General features: G+C 43.7%; 3 protein-coding genes across 6 annotated transcripts in view; 2 read left to right on the top strand and 1 right to left on the bottom strand.

The window, feature by feature from the left end:
* Window positions 1-268: 268 nt before the first annotated feature.
* Window positions 269-16,211, top strand: gramd1c (GRAM domain containing 1c). 4 transcript variants are annotated; one of them, XM_053412259.1, is made up of 18 exons: window positions 269-482; window positions 1,031-1,139; window positions 1,540-1,663; window positions 2,633-2,733; window positions 7,446-7,541; window positions 7,634-7,714; window positions 10,357-10,475; window positions 10,560-10,716; window positions 10,807-10,966; window positions 11,057-11,200; window positions 11,290-11,408; window positions 11,499-11,641; window positions 11,724-11,827; window positions 12,205-12,375; window positions 13,141-13,207; window positions 13,392-13,511; window positions 13,837-13,924; window positions 15,050-16,211. In XM_053412259.1, the coding sequence occupies exons 2-18, from the start codon at window positions 1,044-1,046 to the stop codon at window positions 15,116-15,118; spliced, it is 1,959 nt and encodes a 652-aa protein (XP_053268234.1). In that variant the 5' UTR covers window positions 269-482; window positions 1,031-1,043; the 3' UTR covers window positions 15,119-16,211. The 4 variants fall into 4 exon arrangements, with proteins under 4 accessions (XP_053268234.1, XP_053268233.1, XP_053268236.1 ...); XM_053412261.1 differs by lacking the exon at window positions 269-482 and adding an exon at window positions 900-917; XM_053412258.1 differs by lacking the exon at window positions 269-482 and having other exon boundaries at window positions 872-1,139.
* Window positions 16,212-16,668: 457 nt separating this feature from the next.
* On the top strand, window positions 16,669-22,486 carry zdhhc23b (zinc finger DHHC-type palmitoyltransferase 23b). Its single transcript, XM_053412870.1, has 6 exons — window positions 16,669-16,885; window positions 18,273-18,427; window positions 18,950-19,639; window positions 20,193-20,360; window positions 21,314-21,577; window positions 21,901-22,486. The coding sequence occupies exons 2-6, from the start codon at window positions 18,291-18,293 to the stop codon at window positions 21,944-21,946; spliced, it is 1,305 nt and encodes a 434-aa protein (XP_053268845.1). The 5' UTR covers window positions 16,669-16,885; window positions 18,273-18,290; the 3' UTR covers window positions 21,947-22,486.
* The window catches only part of ccdc191 (coiled-coil domain containing 191), a 22,423-nt gene continuing 17,205 nt past the window's right edge, over window positions 22,252-27,469 (bottom strand). Inside the window, exons 15-17 of the mRNA XM_053412869.1 lie at window positions 24,506-24,658; window positions 23,749-23,903; window positions 22,252-22,725 (exon numbers count right to left, since the gene is read on the bottom strand). Of these exons, the coding sequence (XP_053268844.1) occupies window positions 22,500-22,725; window positions 23,749-23,903; window positions 24,506-24,658 (534 nt within the window). The 3' untranslated portion in view covers window positions 22,252-22,499. The remainder of the gene's footprint in view (window positions 22,726-23,748; window positions 23,904-24,505; window positions 24,659-27,469) is intronic.

Raw genomic sequence — 27,469 nt, 5'->3', positions numbered from 1 at the left:
ACTCCCCTGTGTCCTCTAAGATGCTCCTTGATTCAAAATAACAAACTTTTAATAACTGTCCTTTTTTTAAAGGGTCTAAGATAATTTAAACGTTTGCAATCAAAAGTACAGATGTCCTGATCTTTAAGCTTTTATATGTTTTTTATCGTTAATAAAACGAAATGAAAGGAAAAGCATTACAAAGCCACATTCCTTCACGTTAGTTGGAATAAAAAGCACCTATCTATAATTAGAATCAACATGATCCTAACCCTAAGGGAGAGGTAATTTTTGGAGCCATTAGCCAGTTGCATCGAGACCAATGAGCTTCACCAACGAGGTGACAACTCCCTTTTTAAAGTATGTTCCCCCGGTTTGGTGACATGCACCTGCAGCTCACTTCTCTCAGAGCTGTGAGGGACGAGCAGTGTCTCCCTGTGGCAACTTTATCTCGCTCACACACGCACACACTCAAAGGAAATCCTGGGTCCGTTCCGTGCCAGGTAAGTCACTGACGAGAGCAGATTTGTCTCGGATCATGCACGTGTGGAGACTTGCTGAAGCCATTGCACACCCGTGCGCCCATGGCACACCCGTGCGCGCATGGCACCGTGCGTAAAGGCGTTTTAATCACACGCTGGACGTTTTTACATGTCTGATAGTCATTTAATCAAGTATTGAGCTTAGATCACTACGATGAGAGATGTTGGCTCTGGGTCGTTTTAGTTTTATGCTGAGTTATTACTGGATACTTCTGTGTTCCCACTGTAACACAAATCTGTTCCTTTTGCGCGGTGTCTCCGTCTCATTACGCCCCATGGCTGTGCTCAATGAGCGTCATTAGTGAGCCAAGCTTGCGTTCATTGGTATGAGCTAACTCCCTGAGCAGTCCTCCCAGTCAAACCAGTTCTGCTGCAGTGATAATTACCACATCTTAGGTGCTGCTGCTGCTGGATGTCCCTGTTTGAGGACAACGTGTTTCAATCTTTCAAATAATGGTCGAAACTTGACAATCTGTAGCAGATCTTTGTCTCTATTTGGATGTGAGCAGGGCAGCCGAGCAAATGGAGCAGGTATCCAGCCGGTCAGGGCTGGGCAGTGATGACATCACAGATGAGACCACATCAATGGTGGATGTCACATGGAGCTCTGATGAAGATGTAAGTAAAACTACTAATCTCTCCTCTGTATATTGAAAGCTGCTGCTGCTTTGTTAAGTCATGAATGTTGCTTGTATGTGACTTTTAAACCATTTGATCTTTGATATCATTAATAACTAACACTCTAGTGGCTCAGCTTCATTACACCATCACCTCATACAAGTGGGATTTCGGCTGTGCCTCTCATGCAAAGCCCAGACGACTAATGATGCTGTTTATCATCCAAACAAACTAATTTCCTCAGTCTCACTGTGTCTGTCTGCCTCCCTCCGATCTCTGGTCAGATGTTGTGTCCGTGCTTATCAGTCAATCTTGTCCTCAGCACAAAGACAGAACAAATCCTTTCAACTTGTAAGGTCTTCGTCTCGGTGGCAGTAATGTTCCCCTTCTCGTCCATCAGAGCTCTGACCCTCAGGCCCAGTGTCTCGCCGCGCCTACGACTCCTCTGCCGACCTACAAGCAGAAATATGACGAGTTTAGGAAGCTGTTCAAAGAGCTGCCGGAGTCAGAGAGACTCATAGTGGGTGAGTTCTGTTGGATATCTCTTCTGATGGTGTGACCTCTTAATCCAGATACTAAAGTCATTGTAGATGCAGCTGCTTTGAAATGCCATGAAAATACAGTGTCCATATAATATTCTAAATCTTTCACTAGTTTGGGTGGAACAGGCTCTTAAATCACCTTACACAAATGTGAAATGGGACATCGATCCATTTCCATAAAAATCTTGTTTTAAAATATGTTGGAAAATATGTATACAACTTCTTTAAGTCTTTTTTTTTAAGACCATTTGATGCATTTTGTGTTCAGAGAGAAGTCTTCCATCTCATAGGGCTTTCATTTGTCTTTTTATTATTTGTCTTGGCCCTGCAGTGCAAATCACAACAACAAAGCAAGACAGCAAATAAGAAAACGCATCGGCAAATATAATATAATAAAGACAAATGAGAAAACCCAAAGACAAATCCCCAAAAATACCAGCAAATAACCAACCCAATACAGAAAATAAAACACAACAACATATTAAAGACAAACAAGAAAACACAACAAATTTACAAAAGGGAACACCAAATTGAAAAACAACACACCAGCAAATTACAAAAACACGCTGGTACGTTGCTGATTAGAATTTTTTTCCTGAACAGAAATGAGACCAAAAATCTGTTTTGTGATTTATTAATTGGGTTTTTCACTTCAGGGCCCTTTGGAATTAATGCTCGGTATTAATCACAAATGTTACAAAGTAAAATATCTGCTGGAAAATAGTCTTGTTCCTTGAAAAATACAAATGCCCAAGCCCTGTTGAAAAATGTTTAATCCAATGCTCAAAATAAACGGTACACATTTTATCTGTAAACGCACACACTCAACAAGAGAACAAAACAATATCCTACTACACTGAGCTGTTTTGAAAAAAATTGTGTGTCAAACACCACCTCAGGCCCACTCATCTGTATTAATGAATCACCAGCTCCAGATATCTTTCTCCTCAGACTACCCATGTGCGCTCCAGAGGGAAATCCTCCTCCAGGGACGCCTCTACCTGTCGGAGAATTGGCTCTGTTTCTACAGCAATGTGTTTCGGGGCACCAAGGTAATAATAGGACAGGGTGAGAGACAGAGGGAGGAGGTGTGTGGTTGAGTGTCACACGTTCATGTCGCATGTGGATGAAGCAAACCATTACAGAAATGTATAACTTCAAATCATACTATTCATTCATCCTTTTTTACTGTAATATTTACATTTCAATGATAGTTTGTTTTCAGTGGCGCTGGAGGGCAAATCACAAAACACAACAATACTATGGTCTACCTTTTTGTGTTTTTCTTATATTCTTTTTTTTTTTGAACATTCTTTTTATTGAACATTTTCAGAAATTATAACAGTCCAGCACAGTACATACAGAATATATGAAATATGTAGCAAATCCAAAATACATCTACAGCAATGATCTCAAAAGTCCTAATTAGGTCTTACATTTCAGGCAGTTGCAGTCTGAGCTCCCAGGTACCTCACCACTTTATCAAACTTAACTGTAAAAAGGTCATTCTGACCGTTGATACGAAATCTTAGTCTTTCCAGAGAAATATAATCTAACATCAGAGACTTCCATAGATGTATTGAAGGAGGTTCATCTCCTACTCATTTGGTCATAACAGCCTTCCGGCCCAACATAAGAAGAAAATGTACAGTGTTCTTATGTGGTCTTAGTGATTCAGGAATATAACCCAATAAACATAATATTGGATTAGGCTGTATTTTCTGTTTAATTATCTCACCAACCCCATCGCATACAGTTTGCCAAAACCGTTGAATCTTTTCACATTCCCAGAGGCAGTGAAATCTTGTCCCTAAAATAGTTTTACATTTTAGGCAGTTTTGAGAGGCCCCTGCTGTGTATTTACTATACATATAAGGAGATATATAGACATTTTGTAGGATATTATATTGCATTTCTCTGAATCTGTTACATATGGATATTTTCGATGGTAAAAGTAAGATTTCCTCCCATATTTCACTGTCTATCGTTGTTTTCATCTGGGTCTCCCATAGTTTCCGTAGGGATGATAGTCTGTCTGTTTTCAGATATTGCAATTTGGAGTAAAATTTGGAGACAAAATGACCCTGTTTAAGACTATCTAAGAGTCTTTTCTAGTGAGTTAAAGTCACCTGGAAGACTGAGAGTATCCATTTTAGTATACACATAGTGTCTGACCTGAAGGTATTTGTAAAATTCTTTTGTTTGTAATTTATATGTAGCCTGTAATGATTCGAATGTTTTAAATTTTCCCCTATCCCAAAGGTCATAAATATGGTAAATTCCTGCTTCATACCAGTTCTGAAAGTTAGGTCCAATGCCTCCCCTGGTTAATTCAGGGTTATCAGTCAGTGTTGTTCAACAACTCAATTTATGTTTAGTCCCGAATAATTTCCGTAAAGAATTCCAAGTACTACGCACATTATTAATTAGATAATTGTCTTTCGCCATAATTGGTAATTCACTCCTGTGTTTGTCAAGTAAGTTGACAGGAGAGTACGGTTTGGAGAAGGTTGCTTCAATATCAAACCATGGCGGCTTCGGTTTAGCAGCCGACCATATTGAAATAATTCTGGCTTGCATTGAAGTTGTATAGTATGTAATGTTGGGGAGGCCCCATCCCCCTTGTTCTTTTGGTAATTGTAAAATATCTAATTTAATTTTAGGCTTCCTGCCAGCCCATATAAAGTCAGAGATAGCTTTATTTATATCTTTAATGTTGTTTCTCTTCAAAGATATGAAGAGCATAGATAGAGGGTACATAATTTTGGGCAGAATTGTCATCTTAATAAGATTGATTCTGCCAAGAAAGGATATAGGAAGCTTCTTCCAGCTCAGCATCTTGTCTTAATGTGTTTTACCATGGGGTTAACATTTTTAGCATAAAGTTGACAAATTTTTGGTGTTATTTTAACCCCCAGATATGTGAATCCATCTGGTGCCCAGCGAAAAGGTTTTACAAAGTCAGGTTCATGTTCATATGAAATACCATGAGGCATGATTTCAGATTGTCAAATTAATCTTGTATCCAGAAATTCGACCGAACTCTTTCACACATTTGATTAGCGCGGGTATTGAATTTTGTGGGTCTGTCAATGTCAGGAGGATATCATCCGCGTACCGCAGAATTTTGTACTGTGTTGTACCTATCACCGTTCCCTTGATACTGGAGGTTTGTCGGACAGCAATTGCCAATGGCTCTATAGCTAAAGAAAACAACAGAGGTGATAGTGGTGACCCTTGAGCTGTACCTCTGTTAAGTTGAAACTGGCCAGAAATTAGACCATTTGTTAAAACTGAGGCAGTGGGTGTTTTATAGCCGTACCCATCGAACAAAATCTGATTGAAAGCCAAATTTTTTCAACACCTCAAACATGTATTTTCGTTCAATACGATCAAATGCTTTTTCTGTATCCATCGTTACTATAGCACTTGGAGTTTGATGAAAATTAAGATGGTGAATAATATTACTTAAACGTCTTGTGTTGTTCGATGAAATACGGCCTCTCACAAACCCTGTTTGGTCTGCATTAACTACATCAGTCACCACTCTTTCTAGTCGATTAGCTACTATTTTTGAGAGTATTTTTACATCCACCCCAAGTAGACTAATGGGGCGATAAGAGGCACATAGTTCTGGATCTTTCCCTTTTTTGGGGATAACTATAATATTAGCTAAGTACATAGATTTTGGGAGTTCATCCTCTTCAAAAGATTTGTTGAACACACGTTGTAGTAGTTTATTAATTTGGCTTTTCATCTTTTTATAAAACTGAACACAAAATCCATCAGCCCCTGGACTTTTATCCGACTGGAGTGAGGAGATTGCATTATCAATTTCTGTTATTGTAACAGGTCCTTCTAGCAGTTTAGCTCGTTCATCTGTTAGCTGAGGTATCTGTAAACCATCTAAGAAATTGCTATCGGCAAGTGTATCATTGTCCAGTTCTGAGGTGTATAGTGTTTTATAAAACCTCTGAAAACATTCATTAATCTTTGTATTATTTGTCTGGCGAATTTGATCCTCATCAGATATTGCAGAAATAAAAGCTTTTTGGGGAGAGTTTCTAGCAAGACGAGCTAAGAACTTATTTGGCTTATTTCCAAATTCAAACATTCTTTGTCTAGCAAACAGAATATCAGACTCAGCCTTCTTTGTTAGTAGATTAGTCAGCAGTATTCTTGTCTCCTTTAACTCTTTAAGCACCCTATTGGATTTGGATCTATGAAAATCTTCCTCTAATTTTTTGATTTTATTCTCAATTCGTGATTGTTCCTGAGTGCGCTCTTTTTTCTTCTTACTAGAGTATGATATAATCATGCCTCTAATATAAGCTTCCCACACCAGTCCCGGATCACAGTCGTTTACATCTAAATAGAGGTCTGTCTGTGTTTCCAAGAATTTGATAAAATTATCGTCATGAAACAGTGATGAGTTAATTTTCCAAGAGAACGATCGCTCTGTGGGCCTAAGAGGTTGCATTTCCAAAGTGACAGAAGCATGGTCTGAAAGGGCAATGGATCCAATGTCAGACCGTTCCACCAAATGGGCTAGGTGTCCAGATATAAATATATAGTCAATTCGCGAAAATGACAAATGAGGTGGAGAATAAAAAGTGTAATTCTTGTTATTAGGATTCATGTATCTCCAACCGTCTAGCAGGTTCAATATCTCAAGAAAATTTTGTAATTCTCTGCCAGATTTTGACTGATCTTTATGGGGGGGTCTTTGTCTAAAGAGGGGGAAAGATAACAGTTAAAGTCGCCTCCAATTATCATATTTGTACAGTCCATTTCAACAATTTTACTGAGTAGGAAGGCAAAAAAGTCCTTGTCATAGACATTAGGAGCATAAACATTTCCTAACAGTACTGATTCTCCATATAGTTCTCCTTTTACTAGAACTATCCTTCCATCTGTATCTTTGTAGCTATCTTTAGCTGTAAATGGTAACAATCTGTGAACTAGTATAATTGCTCCCCTTTTATTTGTAGAATAAGATGTAAAATATACCTGTCCGACCCATTCCCTGAGATATTTTTTGTGCTCCTCCTCATTCAAATGGGTTTCTTGGAGGAATGCAACCTGTACATTTTTTTTTTTCTTATATTCTATCATGGTTTTCATTTGTCAGTGTTTTTATATTTGCGGTTGTGATTTGTTGTTTTTCGTATTTGTTATTTTTCCATTGTGATTTGTGCTTCAGGGCCACCGTAGTTAACTACTTTTTCTTGCATTCACCTACTTTTTACTTCCTCAAAGTTAAAGACAATCGTTCAGGATATTGGAGTCGTTTTTAAATGAAAGATCCACCATAATGCTGTAGATTAAAACAGTTAGAGTCAATTATGTTTTTCAGCCCCTTTGACTGTATGCTGCATCATAACAACAGCCCTAGAATTAGAGATGATGATGAGCTGATTAAACTTTACAGAATCTAAAACTCATGTATTTCAGGTGTTTGTGTCACACCTCTAAGATGCAACATTTTGCAATCGGGTGCAACAGATTGCAGGACTCACAGAGCCCGGGTACTAAAGGAAGAATAACAGGAAGGATTCACTAATTGCTCCACTTGAGACTCAGTCAGCCACACGATGCAGCATCAGATCAGCTCACTGCTGACAGCACCTTACACCTCCTCATACGAGTCATTACCAGAGGTGACCACTAAATCAATCCAGTGTAGAAATGCTATCTGCAGTTTCCCTTTTTTTTTCTTCTCTCCTTTTGATTAGCCTGCGTTGTGACCTTTGATCTCTTATAGATCACACTGACCCTGAAAGACATCACGACGATGAGCCGAGAGAAAACGGCGCGGCTGATTCCCAACGCGATCCAGGTCTGCATGAGCACAGAGAAGGTATAAGACAGTGTTGATGAAGAGTCAAAAGCAGACGTTGCGTGACAGGCACATGATTTATGACCATTTTCTCTTCACGTCTTCCCCCTCAGTTCTTCCTCACCTCCTTCTCGGCGAGAGAGAAAAGCTACCAGACGGTTTTCCGCATGTGGCAGAACACGCTGCTGAACAAGGTAAAGCAGCCGGCACGTCTGTGGCTTTACCCCAGTTCCCCACTGCACTTATCTGTTGTGTCCAGAGTACACGTCCCTCTGACATACTGTCTCAATGAGAGGTTATCAGCGTTGCTCTGCTGTTGGCCAGAGGGTAAAGATCTGCACACAGCAGCAGATGCAGGGTTTGCTCTTGGGTTCGAAAGACAGAAGCTTGTATTTACTGTTCAATGTACGGCGGAACTTTGTGGTTTGGAACAACTAACCTTCGTGTACAACGGAGATCAGCTAGCCCATCTCTCACCAAGGCCTTTGTGCTGTAAACGCACATAGATAAGACACAATAAATCAGTTGAGATCACTTTGAAACTGTAAGTGGGCACGCTCAGGCTAAAAACTGCAGGAGAAAACACAGTTAATATGTCAAAAGGTCAGGAAATGTTATTTGCACGTGAGAGGAAGTTTGACAGTTCCCTACAGGAGGCTGAAATGTCAGCTTGACTGTGAAGCAGAGGACTTGGCTGAGGAGTTAAAGACCTGAAATGAGGCCAACGTGAAGAGAAAGAGATGCAAACTGTTGGAAAACAGCTGAAGAGTAGACAAATTGGAAACGGATATAAGCCATAGACTGTAAATAAAGATTCCAATTTGTTTTAATGATTCGAGCATTAATGCTTTAACTGACTACTGTGCAGCTTTTTACTTTCAAACTGATTGGTTGAAATAATCCCAATATCACTTCAACGGTTTCAAACGACAGCTACTTTCACTTCTCTACTCTTCAGCTGTTTTCCAACAGTTTGCATCTCTTTCTCTTCACGTTGGCCTCATTTCGCTTCTCCACGATCCAGAAATGAAGCCAAAATATACAAACGCTGTCATCTTGTGCATTTGGAGCCAGAGTCTGCGCAGTGGAGATCAGGGGATGGAGCCACAAGAGAGAGCTCCCTCCAACCAAACCAGAAAATAAAAATATATGTGTATATATAGACTTTTTATGTTTGCCCATGTCCCATCTGCTAACATGGAGCAGGCAGGATGCATTTACTGCAGCCAGTAAAGTTTAGTTGTCAGGATTGAAAACCACTGGACGGTTAAACACGAAACTTAGTGGAAAGAGTTGATCAGGTAAGAACCAGTTCAACTTTGGTGCAGATCTGAATCAGGAATCAGGATACAGGATTTTTTTTATTTGTAATAGATTTCTCCAAGAATAATTCATGTTTGATGGAAAATTCATATTTAGGGGACTGGTATTTATTCATGTGCATTTTGGTACAGATCCAAAATCTGGAAATATGGTTTCATAAGAGAACTAGTGGATGGAATACAGTGAAACTTGGTTGAAGGATGTGAATGAACCCATTCAATTTGGTGTGGATCCTAAACAGGGGCTGGATCCATGTTCTATACATGTTTGATGATGAGCCACTTGTGTAAAATTAAATCACAATCTCCGGATTAACATCTCTAGTTGAAGAATTGTCGTCGTACATGTCTTTTATGCTGTTGTCTGAGTAATTGCAGAGGCTACACTATAAGAAATATGAGATGTCATCATAATCCTTTTGAAGAAAAGCAAACATTGCTGCTTGGGGTCTATTTGATGGTAGCTGGATAATAAACTCCAGGCAGTTATTACTCCTCCCAGCTCTTGTGGATGAAGGGTTGTTTAGCGGCAGCCTCCCCGCGGGGAAGTGTGTCTGCTGGGATCCGGAGCACAAACAGCTTCGGGCCTGTGACAACGGCAGCGCGGAAAGTTCAATGACCTGCAGGTGTGGCATCGGTTTGCATGGAGGAGGAGGAAGAGGGGGCGGGGGGGGGGGGGTCGCGCCTCCGAACCAAAGGACGCACGGTGCGCACTTGACGCTGCGTCTTCTAGAAGTGACACTCACAGCGGAGAGTCGGACTGAAACGTGACCGGGCTGCACACCTGACCGTGAACCGGACTTTCGACAGGTCGAACGGGCTCCTGTTGACCTTTATCTCGCTGTTAGAAAAAAAAAAAAAAAATCGGGGCGGCTCGAACAAGCGGAGGAGGAGGAGGAGGAGGATCAGTAGTAGGACTTCCTGGATGCGAGTGGGTTCAGGTTAGAGATCAGTGCGTGACGGCCGCTTCGAACTCACAGACGCGGGGACATGTCCACCGACAAGTAAGTGAAGCCCGTGGAACTGGACCCCACTCGTGGTAATTGTTATAGAAACTGTTTGCGCTTCCATATGGTCTAAAAAGTCTTAATAACACTGGAATTATAGAGGCTGGTTACATTTCCTGTTTTTGGAGACTTTGTTTTTGTGTCAAAACTGAACGTTCCCTCTGAACACGTGTGGCTCCAGATGGTTTCATTCGATCCTAAATATATTTCAGATGAACTTGTTCGTTTCTTTGTGGCGAAATTGAGCTTCTCTCGTCCTGTCCAAACACAAAAAATGTCAGATGAGTATCCAAGCGTCTCAGAGGGATAATAATGTTTGGAGGTCGGTTGTCACGCACAGAGATAAGATTACATTTTACTGTGTGGATGTTTCCTGGTTACACACAACCCTGTGTTTTTTGTCTTCACGTTACGGTTATAGTTTCTGCAGGAGCTCATTTCCAACCCAGCCTCCTGCTGGACACCTCCGTGCCCCCCATGACCTCTCCACCTTTTTTTCCATTTCAGCCTCTGACCTGCCCGGAGTTTTGGCAGATGGTGAAACAGCATTATGGGCATGACCTGGGCCTGAGCCATGAGGAGATGGAGTGCATGCAGATAGCGTCGGAATTAAACATGCAGAACAGGTGAGCACACTGGGCCTCCCCATGATCACACACAATTATAATGGGTTGGCAATGTATATATTGACGCCTCCTGTTTGCCTGCAGCCTGACAGCGAGGCCCGGTGGGGATGATGGTACCGGCAGGTTGGAGCGGCCCCCTTCCCTGCGCCTGCATGTGCCGGAGCATGGGCCCTTAGACAGCTCCACCCCTCAGGGGGAGGATGTGCCTTCCCCTTTTGGCTCGCAGAATTCAGCAAACATGGTATTTAAAGTAGCCTCACCCTCTCCTGCGTGCCTTGTGCATATCCAAATATTTCAACGGCTCAACTTTTAAAATATCCCTCTCCTGTAGGATGACTCTCGGAACACCCCGACCCAGCGCCGCAGCCCAGCCCCCTCGCTGGACCGCATGGCGCCAGAACGGGCCTCCAAGCGCTCCTCGCTGTCCCTCGACCTCAACGCCAATGAGAATGGCGATTCTGAGCAGAGCTGTTCAGAGAGCATTGAAGAAGGTTAGAAAAAAGCCCCAACCCCAGGAGCTGGAGGATATTTGAGTGCATGTACTTTGTGATATTTCAATGCTTTTCTCTTGATTTTGTCAGTGGAGGAGCGAGTGGGTCTGACCCAGGTGCAGGGTCGGGTCAACTTGAACAAGGTCTTCCACATCAGCGCCAACAAGATGTTCGAGCTCATCTTCACCGACTCCAGCTTCATCCGCAGGTTCATGGGCGTCAGGAAGATAACCAGTAAGGCTCATTCCTTTTCTTCCCGTCCCGAAATCGAACTCCCTCTCCAGCTCCGCCTAATCGAAGCTGCCACGTTCGGCCCTTTTCAGATCCCTCCTTCTCCGCCTGGCAGAAAGACGCCTCGGGAAACATGAAGAGGAGCCTGAACTACACAGTGACCATCAGCAACCCTCTGATTGGCAAGTTCTCCGCGGCCACAGAGAACCAGGTGGGTTTGTGTTGTCGCGCCCTCGAACGGATGAAAAGACGCGTTCCTGTGTGACTGATGTCTCACTGTCGTCCTCCGTTTGTCTTCCAGACGCTGTACAAAGAATCCAGTGATGGTCAGCATTACCTCGTGGACTGTGAGGTGTACGCTCACGACATTCCTTATCACGATTACTTCTACACTCACAACCGATACTGCATCAAGAGTTGCTCCAAGCGGAAGTGCCGTCTAAGGTGTGGTTGTCTGTAATTGATCTGCTGATATTCATATTTTCTATATATGCCCGGTTTTTAAAAATCATATTGTGTCTCCCAGCGTTTACACCGATTTGAAGTATAAGAAGCAGCCGTGGGGCCTGGTCAAGTCCTTCATCACTAAACACTCCTGGAGCAGCATAGAGGAAAATTTCAGACATCTCGGTGAGTAGAAGGCTCAGCTCGCTAACAGCTGAGAGCACTTCCTCGTCCTCTTTCATTCGCCGGCTCTGCTGCTGAGCAACATATTACAACGTTGCATTCAAGTACTCGGAAAGAGCATGACAGTCAGCTGACGCTATAAAAGGGAAGATAACAAGCATTACTTCCCCAAGCACACTGCAGCTGCTCTTATCAGGAAACCTTCATTAATAATGTATGATTGAAGTTTTTTTTTTGTGTTTTTATAGTCACCCGTTGAGAAAACAGTCTCTAAGTGTGTGCACTTCTTTCTGGTTTTGCAACACACTGGAGTTAACGCACCCGAATCTGTCCAATAAGTGTTTTTTCCATATTTGTGGCCGTGTGATGACACCAAACAGAAATGGAGCTGCTGGAGGAGGAGGCCGAGCTGAACCAGGGAGGCGGCGACCCAGGGAAGATGGGTGGGCTGCGGAGGAGGAGGAGGACGTACAGCCGGACGCAGCCGGAGCACATGAAGCCCAACAAGCAGTATGGACAAGATCCAGAGCAGCACAGAGATGGCAACATGGGTACGTGACTTATTTCAACAGTCAATTTGAAGCAGCCGTTTCGGCAAGTTGTGGATGTCTCACTGTTATTAATGAAGCTGCAGCCAGAGGGTTCTATTCCCCAAGTTATGAAGTAGTTGTTCTGACCTTGGTGTGTTCATGTGCAATTTTCCCAGTCGTTAACACATTTTTCCAATTATTCCAACACCACATGAACACACTGAGATCAGCTCAAATACTGGATACACTGATTCCTTCCAATCGTAAAACAAAACCCAAAGTGTAACATGTCGGTGAGCTTTTGTTGCACTTACTAGATCCAGGCCGGCTGTTTTCCCTTTTTTACAGTGTTTATGCAAAAAAAAACTCTCTGTAAATATCAGTTTAACATGTGTAAATGTTTAACTTCGGGACAACTTTCCTCCATGTGACGCCATTATACAATAGAGACAGATGTAGAAAAATTATCCCAGTTGCTTCTACCTAAACAACAAACGCTCAAAGTGTTGACAAAGACTCGAAAAGCAAAGGTGCAACTGCTGAAAATCCCCGATCTCACCATCGCACATCGCCGTCTTATCTGGTGCCACTCTGGTGCCACACCCAGACAACTGCAACTTGTATATCTCAAGCTGTTGCAAAATCTCGAACACCGCTGGCAGGAAACCAGCAAAATGTTGCAAACCAAAATTTCTCATCTTGTCTGCGGCCGGGTCTTTGTTTTTCAAACTGCAGCATTTAGGAAAGAAAATCTCTCATTTCTTGATCTGTCCGATTGTTTTCCAGGCCCCATGGAAATGAAAGGGTCGGGCGGATGGAACATGACAACGATCGTGGCTGGGATGAGTCTGATGTGAGTAAACAACCTGGAAACATGTGAAACAACCTGGGTACCACAATCGTAAATTGCGCCCGAGAACTGTTGTTGAGTGGATGAGTCATTATATCTCAATTTTGTGTATGGGGATTTCTGGTATTAGTGCTGCTGTGCACACCAGTGTATATACTTTAATCCCGATTCTTTCCGTCTCTCCCAGTTTGTTGATCCTGACGCTGCTGAATCTGGGCCTGTTCTTCAAGCTGTGGGCCATGGAGGACGTAGCCCACCGCATGTACCTGAGCACAAAGCATCGCCTGAGGGAGAGGACCGAGGCCAGGTCAGATAAGTAGTTGTCCTAGTGTGTGGGTGGAGAGATGGAAGGAGTTGGTTCCTCCATCTTTTTGTTGTTGTTGTCATTATCTGCAGCGTTTAAGCGACCCACATACAAGTGAGCTCTTGTACAAATGACTCACAATGTTTAAAGCGGCCTCAGTGAGTGAGTGAGTGTCCCCGTCTTCCATCAGCGCTCCTCTACTCCACTCTTGACCTTCTACACGCATTTCCTCCACTTTATTTCAGTTTCTGTGCCTTCTGCCGTCTTTCCTGCAGCTCATTGTGCACATCATAATAACCGAGCTCTCTTTTTTTACCTTGTTTGACAGCTTGGTCCAGGGCCCCGTGCACAGAACCAGGGACGAGCTGTACCTTCTGAAGAATGTACTGCGGGACTCCATCAACCTTTTAGAGCAGGTGAGTCAGAGCTGAAATTAGGCCTGGAGTGGAGCGTTTCCTTGTTCTTCTGCAAAATGCTACCGTTCTAGTTTTGTGACTGGCATCTGGACAAAATCACCAAAACAACACGATGCACTTTAAATCTGACAAAAGTCAATATTTAAGAACAGTAAGAAAATAGTTTTGTAGTCTTTTGCCCTGCAGAAGATGTGCAACCTTTGCGACTGCACTCCCTGAGGTGTCGGCCAGTGTGAACTTTAATGAAAGTCAGGAGTAAGAAGGCATCGTCCATTTTCTAAGATGGATAAATATGATCTCTATGATTTCATTTGGTTATTGTAGCAACCCATTTTTTTTTTTAAAATCATACAGCAAACTGTGTTGAACAGCTACTTTGTCAGATTACAACGATACATAGTTGGGGAATCAAAAACAAAACAAAAATATTTTCTTTTAATGAAAGCTTTTATGTACAATATTCATCGCCTCTAGATGTCCAATGCAAGCTTCACCAGCCGTTGTGTTTCTGATGTAACCGCACTGTGGAGGTGTGCTCACAGGGTTTGTTTTGCTCGGAGAGACGTCACCGTGTTGGAAGAAAGGCTCGTAAACGATCGTGACCAACCGGGTGTCATGTTTACATCTCTGTCGATAGGTGCTGGAGCTTTGCTTTATGAACGTGAGGAGGGCCAATGGGTAAACAGGGAGGGGCTTGCATGCACTGACATGAAACTGGCCACCAAAACAGAGCAGAGAGGCTCGGATCACCCCCCCCACACACACACACACACACACACACACACACACACACACACACAGAGCAAGTGTGACTTATTTTCAGCTCAGGAGGCCATTACTGCTCTCTGTCTTGAAATAGAAAATAGGTGTTGTTTATAACCTGGATGAACAATAGGATTTATTTTATATAATGACGAACGTGTTGCTGTTTCGTGGAAACCTGTAGTTTTGCGTAATCCTGTTGTTGACAGACAAACAAAAGAAAACCTGAATGAAGAAAACTCGTTGCTCTGATTCTCCTTTCAGATAAAACAGAGGTGCAGATTTTTCATGTTTTATTTTAAAGCCAGCAGGAGTCCATCATATCTTTAGTCTTATCTGCTGAGTCTGTTCTTTTCCTCACAGCTCCGCAGCTCTCTCGTCGTGCTACAACAAAACTTTGCCATGGCCAATCAGACGGAAGCGCCGCAGTGACTCTCCTCAGCCGATGACCATAGAACGCCCCCCCCCCCCCCCCCTGCACCCTGTAGGAAAGACAGGACAGCAGGACCCGACTGGCGCTGATGTTGCCATGAAGACGTCCCCAGACCCCTTGACACGCCTGCCGTGGGGCCTCAGGAGTCGGGATGTTTTTAAAACGCTAACTGACTGACGCGAGGACATCAGAGTTGGTTCCACCGGTGGAGCCAGGGGATTATCGTCGGCTCCCATTGCTGCCACTGCTGCGACTGGTCTCCGACATGGTGGCAGTGGAATTCAGGAAACTTCCCTCAAGTGCCTGACTGTATTCTGACGGCCCTCACACCACATCCTATGAGCTGTCGTAAACTCTTAGAAGCAGAGCTGTTGAATAACATTGATTCAAATTTGTTTTAATTTTGCACATTTCTAACACTTGCACAAGTGCCTCGTAGACTGTAGGCTATATTTTAGATATCTTTTTAGATTATTATATTTTCAAATAAAAATGGTGGTATCTGCAGCTCTGATTTTAAACTTTGTCTTCTCTTTTGTAATCATGAGATTGCTGCTCTATATTAACTGCAGGGAGAGCTGTAACTTTAAATTGACTTAAGATTGCAAGCGGAGAAATAAACTTTGTATATGACTGTGTATGGAGCCAGATCTGGCTGATGGGTGGCCACATATTTAATAGATATTTTATTAATTTATAGCTCTGCTCTGGACCAAGAGTCCAAACAATGGTGACGTGTTCGATTTATCTCTGTCTTCTGCACATGAATAATCACACTTGTCTGTAGTTTTCTTCTTGTGTATGTTGGGTCAGTCGGATTATCTCAGGTTATAACATCACATACAGTCTGTTCTGTGGTTTTCACATCTATGAACGGTGTTTTTTTTCTTTCTTTATAATCACTTGTTGGTGACCCACAACTACAATTCTCTTGAGCCGTTTATGTTTACAGTGTCGCCCAACTCTCTCTGGAGAATCTTACTCAGCGTTTCTCATTTGAAACCACGTCTAAGAAGCCATCCCTTGTTTCTGTGTTGTACAGTTTTAGATATATTGCAATGCAATGTCGTAATAAATATGATCTCTTAATCACTTGTGCTGCCACTATTTCTGTCTAACAAACACTATCGGGGTTGAAATATCATTCTTATCGATTACTCTGCTAGTTACTTATTTGATCAATTGTTTGGTGTAGAAAATATTCTACAATCGTGGTTTAGGTTAAAAATAAATCCCCATGAATAGACGAGGTTACCTGGTTTGATTAAATTGGTAAAAAGTGTAGATTTGAAAAACAAAATTTTTATTTTAATGGATGAATGGACAGATTAATAGATTGGAAATGGAAAGAAAAGAGTTAGAATACCTCAAACTCTCTATAGGGCCTGTCCACCACAGTGTGAGGGACTGTGTGTGTTTGTATATGTGTGTTTTTGTGTCAGCGTTCATGTCATACTATGTGTGTTTGTGCAAAGAGAGAGAGCCCACCTCCTGTGACGTCACCAGCGGTAAGCACTCCACCCGGAAGTTTGAATGCACTCTTGAACCACAGACTCCATATTGAACGTCTGGTCTCCAGCTGCAGCTGTAGTTCCAGTATCGTCCACACGACCATAGATGCACACGACAACAGCACAGTGCGGTACACCGGAAACTACAGCCGTCCCGGGGACTGACACTTCCGCCCAGGAGCCCGGCGGAAGATACCGTAACCGTCCAGTCGATATTTACCGGAACCTGTCGGTATGTAGCAGCTCAGTGTTCAGGTGTGTGAACTCCTCCGTTTATCTAATGTTTATCTTCTGCTTATCGTTGTGTGTGAGATTCATTTGTCGCCTTGTGTCGCTTCCGGACATGTTTAAACTGAAGTCTGTGATGAGCAGCCTCCAGACTGGGAACTGGGAACTTTATGAAAATGCCAATACACGAGAAGCATGACGAACATGAAGTATAACGTGTCAGTGCTGCCCAGGAAACCTGCTATCAAGTTACATCAACTTCAATGTTCACTGTAGAGACCGATTCATCGTTTAGCCGATACAAACTTTCCCACACAAGCCTTTCACCGACATGTCAGTGTTTTTGTTTTTAGATATAAAAACTTTTAATCTAGAGAAAAAACAATGCAGAAGAGATTCATGTTTATAAACGGGTTTATTTTCCTGATACAGATTCTATACACTTGGTTGTATTAGTGTTTAATTTTATTTATAGTATATATATATTTATATATATATATATATCATGATTTATGGTTAAACTGTAAAATATCAAGCCACAATCCCATATCGTAAACCTCTTTCAGATATATGCACTGAGGTCTGGATATTTTATTACTTAAAAAAAGTAGCATTTATCAAAATAGTTGCATATTGATTTTCTGTCTTCTGGTGTGAGGCCTCAGTCAGAGCTACAGACATCTGTGTTCTGTCTTCACAGGGATACAGGGCTGTTTCTCTTTCTTTCTGCAGAGCTTTTCAAAAGAAGTGTGTACCGCAGAAAATACAGCGTAGACATAAAACTGCTTAGCACCACTGTCATGAATCCTTGCAGCAGTATTTGTCTTATTTTTTTTATGTTGTTGTCAGGGAGCAGATGGGCTGGTCCACGCTACCACATTAATCAGAACATGTTGTGCAATCTGTCTTCTCTGGTGCCGCTGACCTTTATGCCCCTTTTTTTGCTGTTAGTTTGATCAGTGGCTGAACAATAGTAATAACACACTCAGGCCTCCTCAACAGGGCCACATGCCTCCAGAGAGGTTTAATTGAGCTGAAGGATTAATCCCTCTCATCCGGCGTTGCTCTCTGTGATCGAGAGGAGGCTGAAGACCTGCTTCAGACGCTGCCGCTGACTCAGCTGCTCTCTGAATCCGTGGGGCTTTAAAGCTGCAGCATTGAGGCTGTTCACTTTATTACAGTTTGACAGATGTGAGGACAGGATGCGGATTGGATCCAATCAAATTAGCAGGGTCTGCCTTGCGGTGTTGGCAATGATGGTGGAAGTCAGTTTGGATCCACCATCTCAAGCACCGTGAAAATGTCAATTAGCTCACCTCTGTCTCTCATTTGCCTTAAACTGTCTTTCTCATAACGCCTACACAAGTTCAGAGAAGGATTATTTATGTTTTTTTTTTTTTTTTTATTGTCACAGGCTGCCAGGCTGTTTGTCATGAAGAAACGAGCCAAGAGGTTGCGGGAGGAGGATGAGTCCTTGTGCTGCTGCGAGTACGTAAACAGACACGGGAAGCGCAGCCATGTTGCAGCCTGCTGCTGCGACTGCGAGGACCTGGATGACATTTGTGACAAGTGAGAGACATTCAACTCTAGGGGTGCAAACACAGAAATGGACGTAGACTCCAAGGCTTGAATGACCAGCCAAGAGCGACCACACTGGTTGTAAAAATAAGTTGTTTCTATTAAAGTCTGGTTTCAAAAAACTTTCCAACACAAAAGTTTACAAACAAAAGAGTTAAATGACTGTATCTTGTTGACAGTGTTTTGGGAATTGAACTGATTAATTTGCCAAATTAATGTAAAACACCCGTTCGGACCTGGTATCAACATCCACCTCAAAATGATCCCATCACATGTGGAGGACTCAGAGTCCATCAGTTCACACCGGGCATCTGAGTGTGTCTCCATGCTTGTCTCGAGTGACCACTTGTTATCGGATCCCTGCTGTAAATAAATAAACACTCTTCAGCTTGCAAAGACCCAATTTTTTTTTTAGCCAGATTGACTCAACAGTACAGGCAGAGTAAAGAGACCTGAGTGAATGGGACATTTTTTCTCATGTTGTAAAAATATAATCCGGTTTTCCCCCGTCAGGTTTCTGAAGAGGGAATCCCAGAAACCTGAATCCCTGTCGCAGGTCTCAGCAGTCGTCACCGACCGGATTCGCGTGCCCTGGCTGTGGGGCGGAGCCCGCAAAGTGGAGCTGTCTATCATCCCTCCTCTTGTTCTCCTTCCTTTCCTGCTGCACCTGGCTGCTCTTCACTTCCTGATTGGCATTGTGGTTCTGACGGCTCTGCCCGTTCTGGTGTTGTGGTACTACTACGTCACCCACCGCAAGAAGGGACGGACGCTCTTCTTCCTCAGCCTCGCTCTCTTCTCCCTGGCTTACACCTACTACATGTTCGTCACAGAGGTGTACCCCCGCGGGGATATCAGCCCGGTCCAGCTTTCGGTGGTGACTCTGGGGGTAATCCTCACTCTGGTAGCTCTCGTCCACACTAAGAGAGAACCTGGTGTGGTGCTGCCAAAGCCAGATGATATCCACAGCACGGTGACATATTACAGCCCTCTGGCAGACAGGGACCCCGCCGCCAACGGAGGGAGGCAGGATGTGACGATGACAGTACCCAACCGGACGGGGTCACAGGAGCAATCAGGGATGGAGGCGAATGAGAGCAGCCAAAGGAACTGGTGTCCAGTGTGCAGGGCGGTGCAGCCCCCGAGGGCGGGACACTGTCGGATCTGCGGTGTGTGCGTGCTGCGTCTCGACCACCACTGTGTCTGGTGGGTTCCATTTTAAAAGCCGCTCACTTGGCCCGTCTTCCCTGTTTCTTCAGCTGTTGTGTCTGTGCCGCTGTTTGTCTTGCATCTCAAACCCCGCTGTGGTCTGTCTGCTTTTCTTCTTCACACATAATCTATAGTGCAAACATTAGTTACATTCTCTAAACAGGAATGGCATTGAGTAAAGCACCCGACTCTGCCAGGACCCAAATACTCATCAAGCTGCGCCAGACTACACACACACACTCACAGATATCAGTCCCATGAATAAATATACCAAATGGATAGAAAGTGAAAATACATTCAGTAGTTTTTGTGAGTTTATTACAGATTTTCTGCTTTGTCTTCATTGACCATATTTGCACGTCGAGTCAAACATCACATGCATCTTAGCTCCAGCTCCAAGGAAACATCTCCTTGCTGCTCGCCAGTCCTTTCCTACAGTATATGTGTGTTCCTGCTTGTCTTATGTGTCGTATATCCCTCGGTTCTTAGTACAATGTTCTGTCTGTGTGTGTGTTTGTGTGTCTGTACTTGTGTGTTTACTCCGGGGTAGGATAAACAGCTGTGTGGGGCAGGCCAATCACCGCAGCTTCCTGCTCTTACTCGTCCTCTTCCTGTCGACGTCTGTGTACGGGATCAGCCTGGTGCTGCGGAGCGTGTGTCCGACCCAACCCCTGCTCACCTCCCTGCTCTACTGCCCGGGCGTCTACGACCAGTACAGGTATTCAAAACACTGACACAAACATGCACATTGCACAACGCAAATTATGTTATTACTGATTTAATTTGCAGCAAGAACGCTGAAGGGGTTATTTTCCAACAATTTCTCTACATGTTAATATCGAAATTGACATACATTTTCCTTCCATCGTATAAAGAGCTGCCACCACCATCGTTTGTTTACTTAATAATGAATATTGGCGGAGATATGTAATGGAAAAACCTTTATTTTTTTTACAATTCTGAGCAACACAAATTGAAACATCTCCTGAATCGTTCAGTAATTAAGTTTTTATGCCTAAAAGGAATAACTCGGCATCAGGGTTTATCCACAGTCCACATGGGACCCATGGAAACAGGAAACTGCAGATAACCTCGTAGCAGCACTTAAAATGTTCTTCTTTTAACAGCTAATAGAAACTGGATATTCAAACCAAGGCACTGTGGGGCTTTCTGATATTTTTCCCAGAACTCAACCACAAAATACAAAAAAGATAACTTTGTGCGAGGTTCTTGCTTATTGGACCCGAGGGCTCCTTCAGAACAGGGTTGAATCAGTTTCACAGAGCATCTTGGAGTGCATCCTGCCGAGCTGCTGGAGAGGAGACTGGCTGTTTATGCTGGGAGCAGCGACAGAGAGTGGTAGAGGAGCGGTAGACTAAATAACGTGCTCTGGCGGTGCTGTCGGCGTCGCACACTCTAACTGAGTCTTCTTCAGAAGATGTATCTCAACCTCAGACAACACGTCCACTGTCTTTTAGAATGCTCACACAGACTCCTTTATGATTTTGTGCAGTTTTAGGCTTAATGCATTTTCTGTTGTTACAAGCCCACCCAGTCATTTGTATAAAGAGTAATGACCTTGTGAGTTTGGTGTGTGTCTGTGTGTGATTGTGGTGATTCATTGTTGTCTTGCAGCAGGTTACACCATCTCTTCTCCTCCTCTGTTCCCAGCACTGCTCTTGGCTTCACCTGCGCCTGGTACAGCAGCATCGTCACCGCCGGGCTGCTCCACCTGCTCGTGGCGCAGGTCATAAACGTCAGCCACAACGTGACCGAGCGCGAGGCACGCGGCGCCCGGCGAGACAGGACCGCTCGCAGTGCATGCTGGGGGCTCGTGGTCGACACCGGCGTCTACTCTCGGGGTTTCAGTGGCAACTGGGCCGAGTTCATGGCCATGGGGGACAAACGGAGTCCGACCGACCGAACAGACCTGGTGTAAGAGATTGTTACGCAGCCTGATTTAAAAAACTCTGAGGTGGGGGGGTTGTGGTGGGTGATAATGGCTGCTTTCCTGTTCCTGTCCACCGGGTGGCAGCATGGCTCCTCTCACACTGACTTAAGTTCGCTGGCCGTCTTTTGTTGGGAGGACTTATCACCGACTCTATGCAGCTATTCAGATGCCAGCTGACTTTCACTGACTTTATCACGCAGCAAATAACGAGGACACACTCCAACTAGATGAGTTCACTGTCATTAATGTAACACTGGATGTCTTCCTTTGATTCGAACGTTGCCTTTGTGTTTCCTCTACATTCCAGTGCCTTGGTCAGAGCCGACAAACTAGAGGAACGTGAGAGCGAGTGATCTGTAAGATCCTCGTTAGGATGTTTACTCTGAGCACAGCGACATAATGATGCTCCTGCATCAGTCCAGTAACACATGGGCTACACGTCAGTGAGAAGGATGGTCTCTCTGCACAGTTCACCTCCTCCTCCATCCTTCACTCACGTTCACCTGCAGTGCATTCACGAAGGTGAACAGCTCACCTGGTCTTCCGAAACGTGCCACGCATATTTATGTCACAGGTAAATGAAACATCCCTACACAAGCCAGATAATCAGTCTAATTATAATTCTATGACCTGTCATTGCATTAAACATAATGAGCGATGGGGTAGATATGAATTTATTACATAGTCCTCTGACCTTGTTCAGACTGACTCCTCTTGTGAAAGAAGCTCATAAATCAATACACAGTACTGTCAGCTAGAGAAGTTAACTTTCGCTGATTTTAAGTTGTCACAGGGATTGAAAACATTTTTGAATCATAGTAATTATATTGGTCAACATGTGTTTGTATGAAATGGATTTCTATTTATTTTTATTAAAAAGGATTTGTGAGAAATGTGCGCTTCGATTCACTTTCTTTGTGTTTCTACGAGTGTCCTCGGCACAGTTTGTGTGTCCTCTGTGTGAGTGGGCAGTTCTCTCTCCCAGAGGCTTAGCGGTGGGAGCGAGCAGAAATCAGGCAGGACTTCAGTCACTTTCCGTCCCAGCTTCTCCCGCCGCATCTCCCGCTGCCGTTCCTTGCGCAGCAAACACGGAAGCGGCCTCCAGGCCAGGAAGCATCGCCGCAGCACCCGTCTACATCGAAGGCAGATGGAGGGACAGATGGGAACAGAGCAAGTGGGCAATAAGAAGCTAAATTACAGAGACCTGCAAGTTGACAACACCTAATGAGTTTTCACATGACGTTACTTGGGGCTCGGCGACAGTGGCAGCTGGGCGGCCATTGGTAATTCACCGGCAGGCTGTGGTCATTTAGCCGACCTCGCCTTGCAAGCTGAAGTTCATATTTAGCGGCAGTGACGTTAAATCAGAAAGTTGGAGCATTGCTACAGCGATCATTAATCATTGATCACAGTAGGAACAGGTCCATATAGGTAACAGGGATGTTAGTTAAAGTTTATATAAAATAGTAAAGTTTGCATTTACCACAAATCTCTGCTGTGCCCGATAACAGCCTGAAAAATCTGGTAGCATGGCAACCCATTCTTCGTCTCGTTAGAGCCACATTACAGAATTAATGGAGTATGAGACAGAGGGGAGGAGGATTAATGCTGCAAATAAATGTTCTGTTACTCTGGATCAGATACCATTTAGTCCAGAACCACTCTCTCTACACCAAATCAGTTGGCAAGCGCAGAATCCGACTCCCATTAATTATAACTCAAAGAGACGTTTGCAGGGAACAGCAGATGTGAGTCACTCAGCTGAAGACGAGGAGACGGTGTCATTTACAATCTAGTGCTCAGGCAGTCGCTGTAAAAAGGACAAAATGTGTGTCGGTGCGGCACCACAGCTCATAATTCATCGTGGTAAATGTCCAACAACTTCTTATTCAATGCATGTTGAATAAGAAGTGTCGACTCTTTGTCTTTATCTGTCGTACTTTCAGAGAGAAAATAAAGCCCAGACTTAAACTTAATGTAGAAAAGGCCTTTGAGAGTCTTTATATTAAATATCGTTATGTAATGTAGTCCGATTGCTCTGATCTTACATCCCAACTTGTATTTATAAGACACCCTGTTAGTAAGTGTCTCCAGGGGAGCACACTGCAGCATCCACACAGTGAGTGAACATATGGCCGAGTGCTGGGTAGCAGACCTGTTGTTGTGCTCCTGAGCCAGCTCCCGACGGTCCCAGTCATCCAGCCTCTCCTGGGTCACGTAGTGCAGCAGCGCCAGCAGAAACCTCCTCAGAGTGCGTGTGCGATGGAAGCGCTCGGCTCGCTCCTGCTGAATCTGCCGCCAGTCCCTCAGCTGAAACAGACCACGCTCACTTAGAGACAGGGACGTTCACCTCCATGGACGTTGTGTTGTCATTGCTGTTTGTGTGACTGTTTGCAGGACTGTGCTAAAACTACTGGATTGATTTTATTGAAACTTTGTGAAAAGGTGGGGTACAAGTGTTTTTTGAGAATGTCTTAAAGAAATTAGATTTTTCATGGAATACTCATATCTTTTTTTCTTTTATATTTGTACTTTCAGAATGAGACAATCACGTTTCGATTGTCGGGCCTGAGCCGAGGTCTACTCCACTGAGTTTCACTCTAGTTTAAAGGTGCAACATTTGCCACACAAATGATTTTATCTTCCTCTTCCAAAACTGGAAAACGCTGCTCATTGTCACTCAACCCCTTTATTGATTCAACTGGGCAGTTAAATCAATAAAAGTTAGGGTGAGGTGAAAGAGATGGCACCGACTTAAACAAGAACATTACTTTATAACGTTTGTTTTATGGAGGAGATTTGGAAAGGTCATTGTCAGAAGATATGAGGGGGGGGGGGGGGCAGCTGCAGTCCTTGTTGAGTTTGTCTGTGTGTGTGTGTGATTGTGTGAGTGTGGGTGTGTATATACACACTCTCATCCAGCAGCCTAAGCTCCTCTGAAGCACACAGCGCCGGTGCAGTCGGTCAGCAGAAGCTTCTCTCCCAGACACGGCCTCTCTTGCTGATTGCTGCCAGCCCAGTGTGCAGCTCCTCAGGAGGAGGAGATTGTGATGACTCTCGGCCAGCTGGCGGTGATTGAAAAGAAAAAGCGTCAATGGTGAAAGCGTCCAAACTCAATCACATGTGCCAGGTAGAAATAATGGAGTGGTATGAAATGATGGAGGGCCCAGAGGGGGTTTTATCTCGCTGTGAAGCATGTATGCAGAGGATTTTCTCTATTTCCTTCTGATGTTGGGACAAAAGGACGGGGACATTTGGAAGATGAATTGACAAGGACGTCGAGGGGATTCAGTTAGAGAGTTGTGTTGTGAGCTGGTGTGGACGTTTTCACTTTGAGTGCGTGTCTCTGCTTTTGATCGTACATTCCAAGAGTGTAAGTGTCGTTGCGTGGAGGCTATCTGTGTGGTTTGTGTCTTTGCTGTTGGCTTGCTGGGTTTCATTTTGCTGCCAAGTGAGTATTTTTACCGAAAAAACAGTTTGCTCACAATCATCAGACTATTAAAGGTGTCAGAGTGGGTTGCCTGTGGATACACAGCGTGTGGTTTGTGTTACTTCATAATAATAATAATAAACTTTCTATGGCACCTCTGAAAATCAAAGTGCTTAATATCAGGGAAAGTACAGCACCAACAGATGGATCATTCTAAGGTAGAATAATCGTCCTAGAACAAATAAAACTAGGGCTACGTTGTAGCACTTGCGGGCCCGAGCACCCGCACGTTGAAGCCTGTTGCGGTCGGTGGAGAGAGCGATCGATGACTAAGCGCACATCATCGATCGAGCATGCACTTCTCCACGTTGCATGCGTTTTGCGCTCTGCGGCAGTAGGTTTGCCAGTAGGTGGCGCCATCACTATTATTACACACAGACTTATAGATCTGTTCAAGTAGCCGCTCTGATGTAGCGTGAGCAGTTTCGTGTCAATTGGAAAATTTTACCACAATGTAATTTTCACACTGATCAGTAGGTGGCGCTATGACCCTGAACTAATGTTTATATATGGACCTGTTCAGATCAGGATTGTGATCATAGGTCAGAAGTTTGGAGCCGGTTGGATAAGGCAGTGTGGATTAACAAAGTACTTCCTGTTTCATGGATAATCAGTAGGTGGCGCTATGACACTGAGGAAATATTGACACATAGAGCTGTTCAGGCTTGTACTCTTATCATGTGACAGAAGTTTGGTAGTGATAGGACAATGCACAGTGGACTTATGAAAACATTGTGTCCTTTGGCGAAGGATGATCCTTCGCCGCACCTCAACGTTTAAATGGTTTGAGGAAATGTCACAATTCTGACCTTGATTCAATGACTTGACTGAGCTCATTTAAGCTGTATATCTTAAAGCAGCAAGGAGCAGTTCATCAAAGTATAAAACATGTCACTTCATGTTGCCACCAGGGGGCGCTGTGATTTCAAGTGATAATTTCTGTGTAGATGTCATCAAGCCGGAACTCTTGTCTTACATGTCTAGTTTGGACTTGATTGGACCATGTATGTTCGAGATACAGATGCTCGTGTTTTGATGGCGTGTTACCAAACTTTAACGCCACGCCACGGTCACACGGTGTGAAGGGAAAAAAAATGCCTTAATCAGTTTTTATCTCAATCTTGTTGTGATGACACTCATCTGAATTTGAAGTTGATCTGATGAAAGCTCTACGACAAGTAAATCAAAGTAAAAATGTTGAATAGGGCCAAAATGGCCACTAAATCCAAAATGGCGGGCTTCCTGTTTAGTCTAGCATATCTATCCAAGAGACTTATTTGTTTGTTATGAAAAGACACATGCCCAAATCGATTTTTGTACATGTCGGCCAAGCGTAGTGCCGGGGCTGCCCGTTAGGGGGCGCTAGTCAGTTATTTTGCCACGCCCATTCCTTAAAACCATATGAAAATCATCAGGGGGGGGATGTTGTTGCACACATGTAGTTTGAGTGAGATAGAACCATGAACACTGAAGTTAAAGCAATTTCGTGTTTCACGGCGAGGTGATGAACTTTGATGCCACGCCATTAAAATGGCGTTTGACGAAAAGTCACAGTTATCTTATGCCTTCATTATCAATGTCTTGAGACCCATTTGGTACAGTTTGACATGGTTGAGGTCAGTGGATGAGGAGGAATACATCCAAGTGTAAGACAAGCAAAAAACAAGACATTTCCTGGTGCCACCAGGGGGCGCTGTGATTTTAAGTCATTATTTCTATGTAGATGTCATCAGGCCGGGACTCTTCTCTTACATGTCTAGTTTGGACTTGATTGGACCATGTATGTCCGAGATACAGATGCACGTGTTTTGATGGCGTGGAACCAAATTTTGACTTCACGCCACGGTCACACGAAGTGCCGGAAAAAAATTCCGTTGATCATTTTTTTTCTCAATCTTGTTGTGATGACACCCGTCTAATTTTTAAGTTGATCTGATGAAAGCTCTACGACAAGTACATTAAAGTATAAATGTGGAATTTGGCCAAAATGGCCACTAAATCCAAAATGGCGGGCTTCCTGTTGCATTTTTCATAATGCTCCAATAGACTTTTTTCTATGATTAGTCACGATACACCTGTGTCTAGATTTTGGGGGAAATCGCTTATGTGGAAACCTAGGGGCTGGTTCCAGGGGGCGCTGTTGAGCCATTTTGCCACGCCCAATTCGAATTACTCCAGAATACTAAATTGTCCGCAGACCTTGAATTTCCTGCAAAGTTTCACAACTTTTTGAGCATGTCTAGACCCTGAAAAAGCCCCCCGAAGGGAAATAATAATAATAACTAGGGCTACGTTGTAGCACTAACGGGCCCGAGCACAGGCAATTTCAAGTCTGTTGCGGTCGGGGAAGAGAGAGCGATCGATGACCAAGCGCACGTCTCTGCCT

Source organism: Pleuronectes platessa, chromosome 20 (genome assembly GCF_947347685.1).
Source record: "Pleuronectes platessa chromosome 20, fPlePla1.1, whole genome shotgun sequence".
NCBI lineage: Eukaryota > Metazoa > Chordata > Actinopteri > Pleuronectiformes > Pleuronectidae > Pleuronectes > Pleuronectes platessa.
This window is presented reverse-complemented; position numbering and strand designations above follow the sequence as displayed.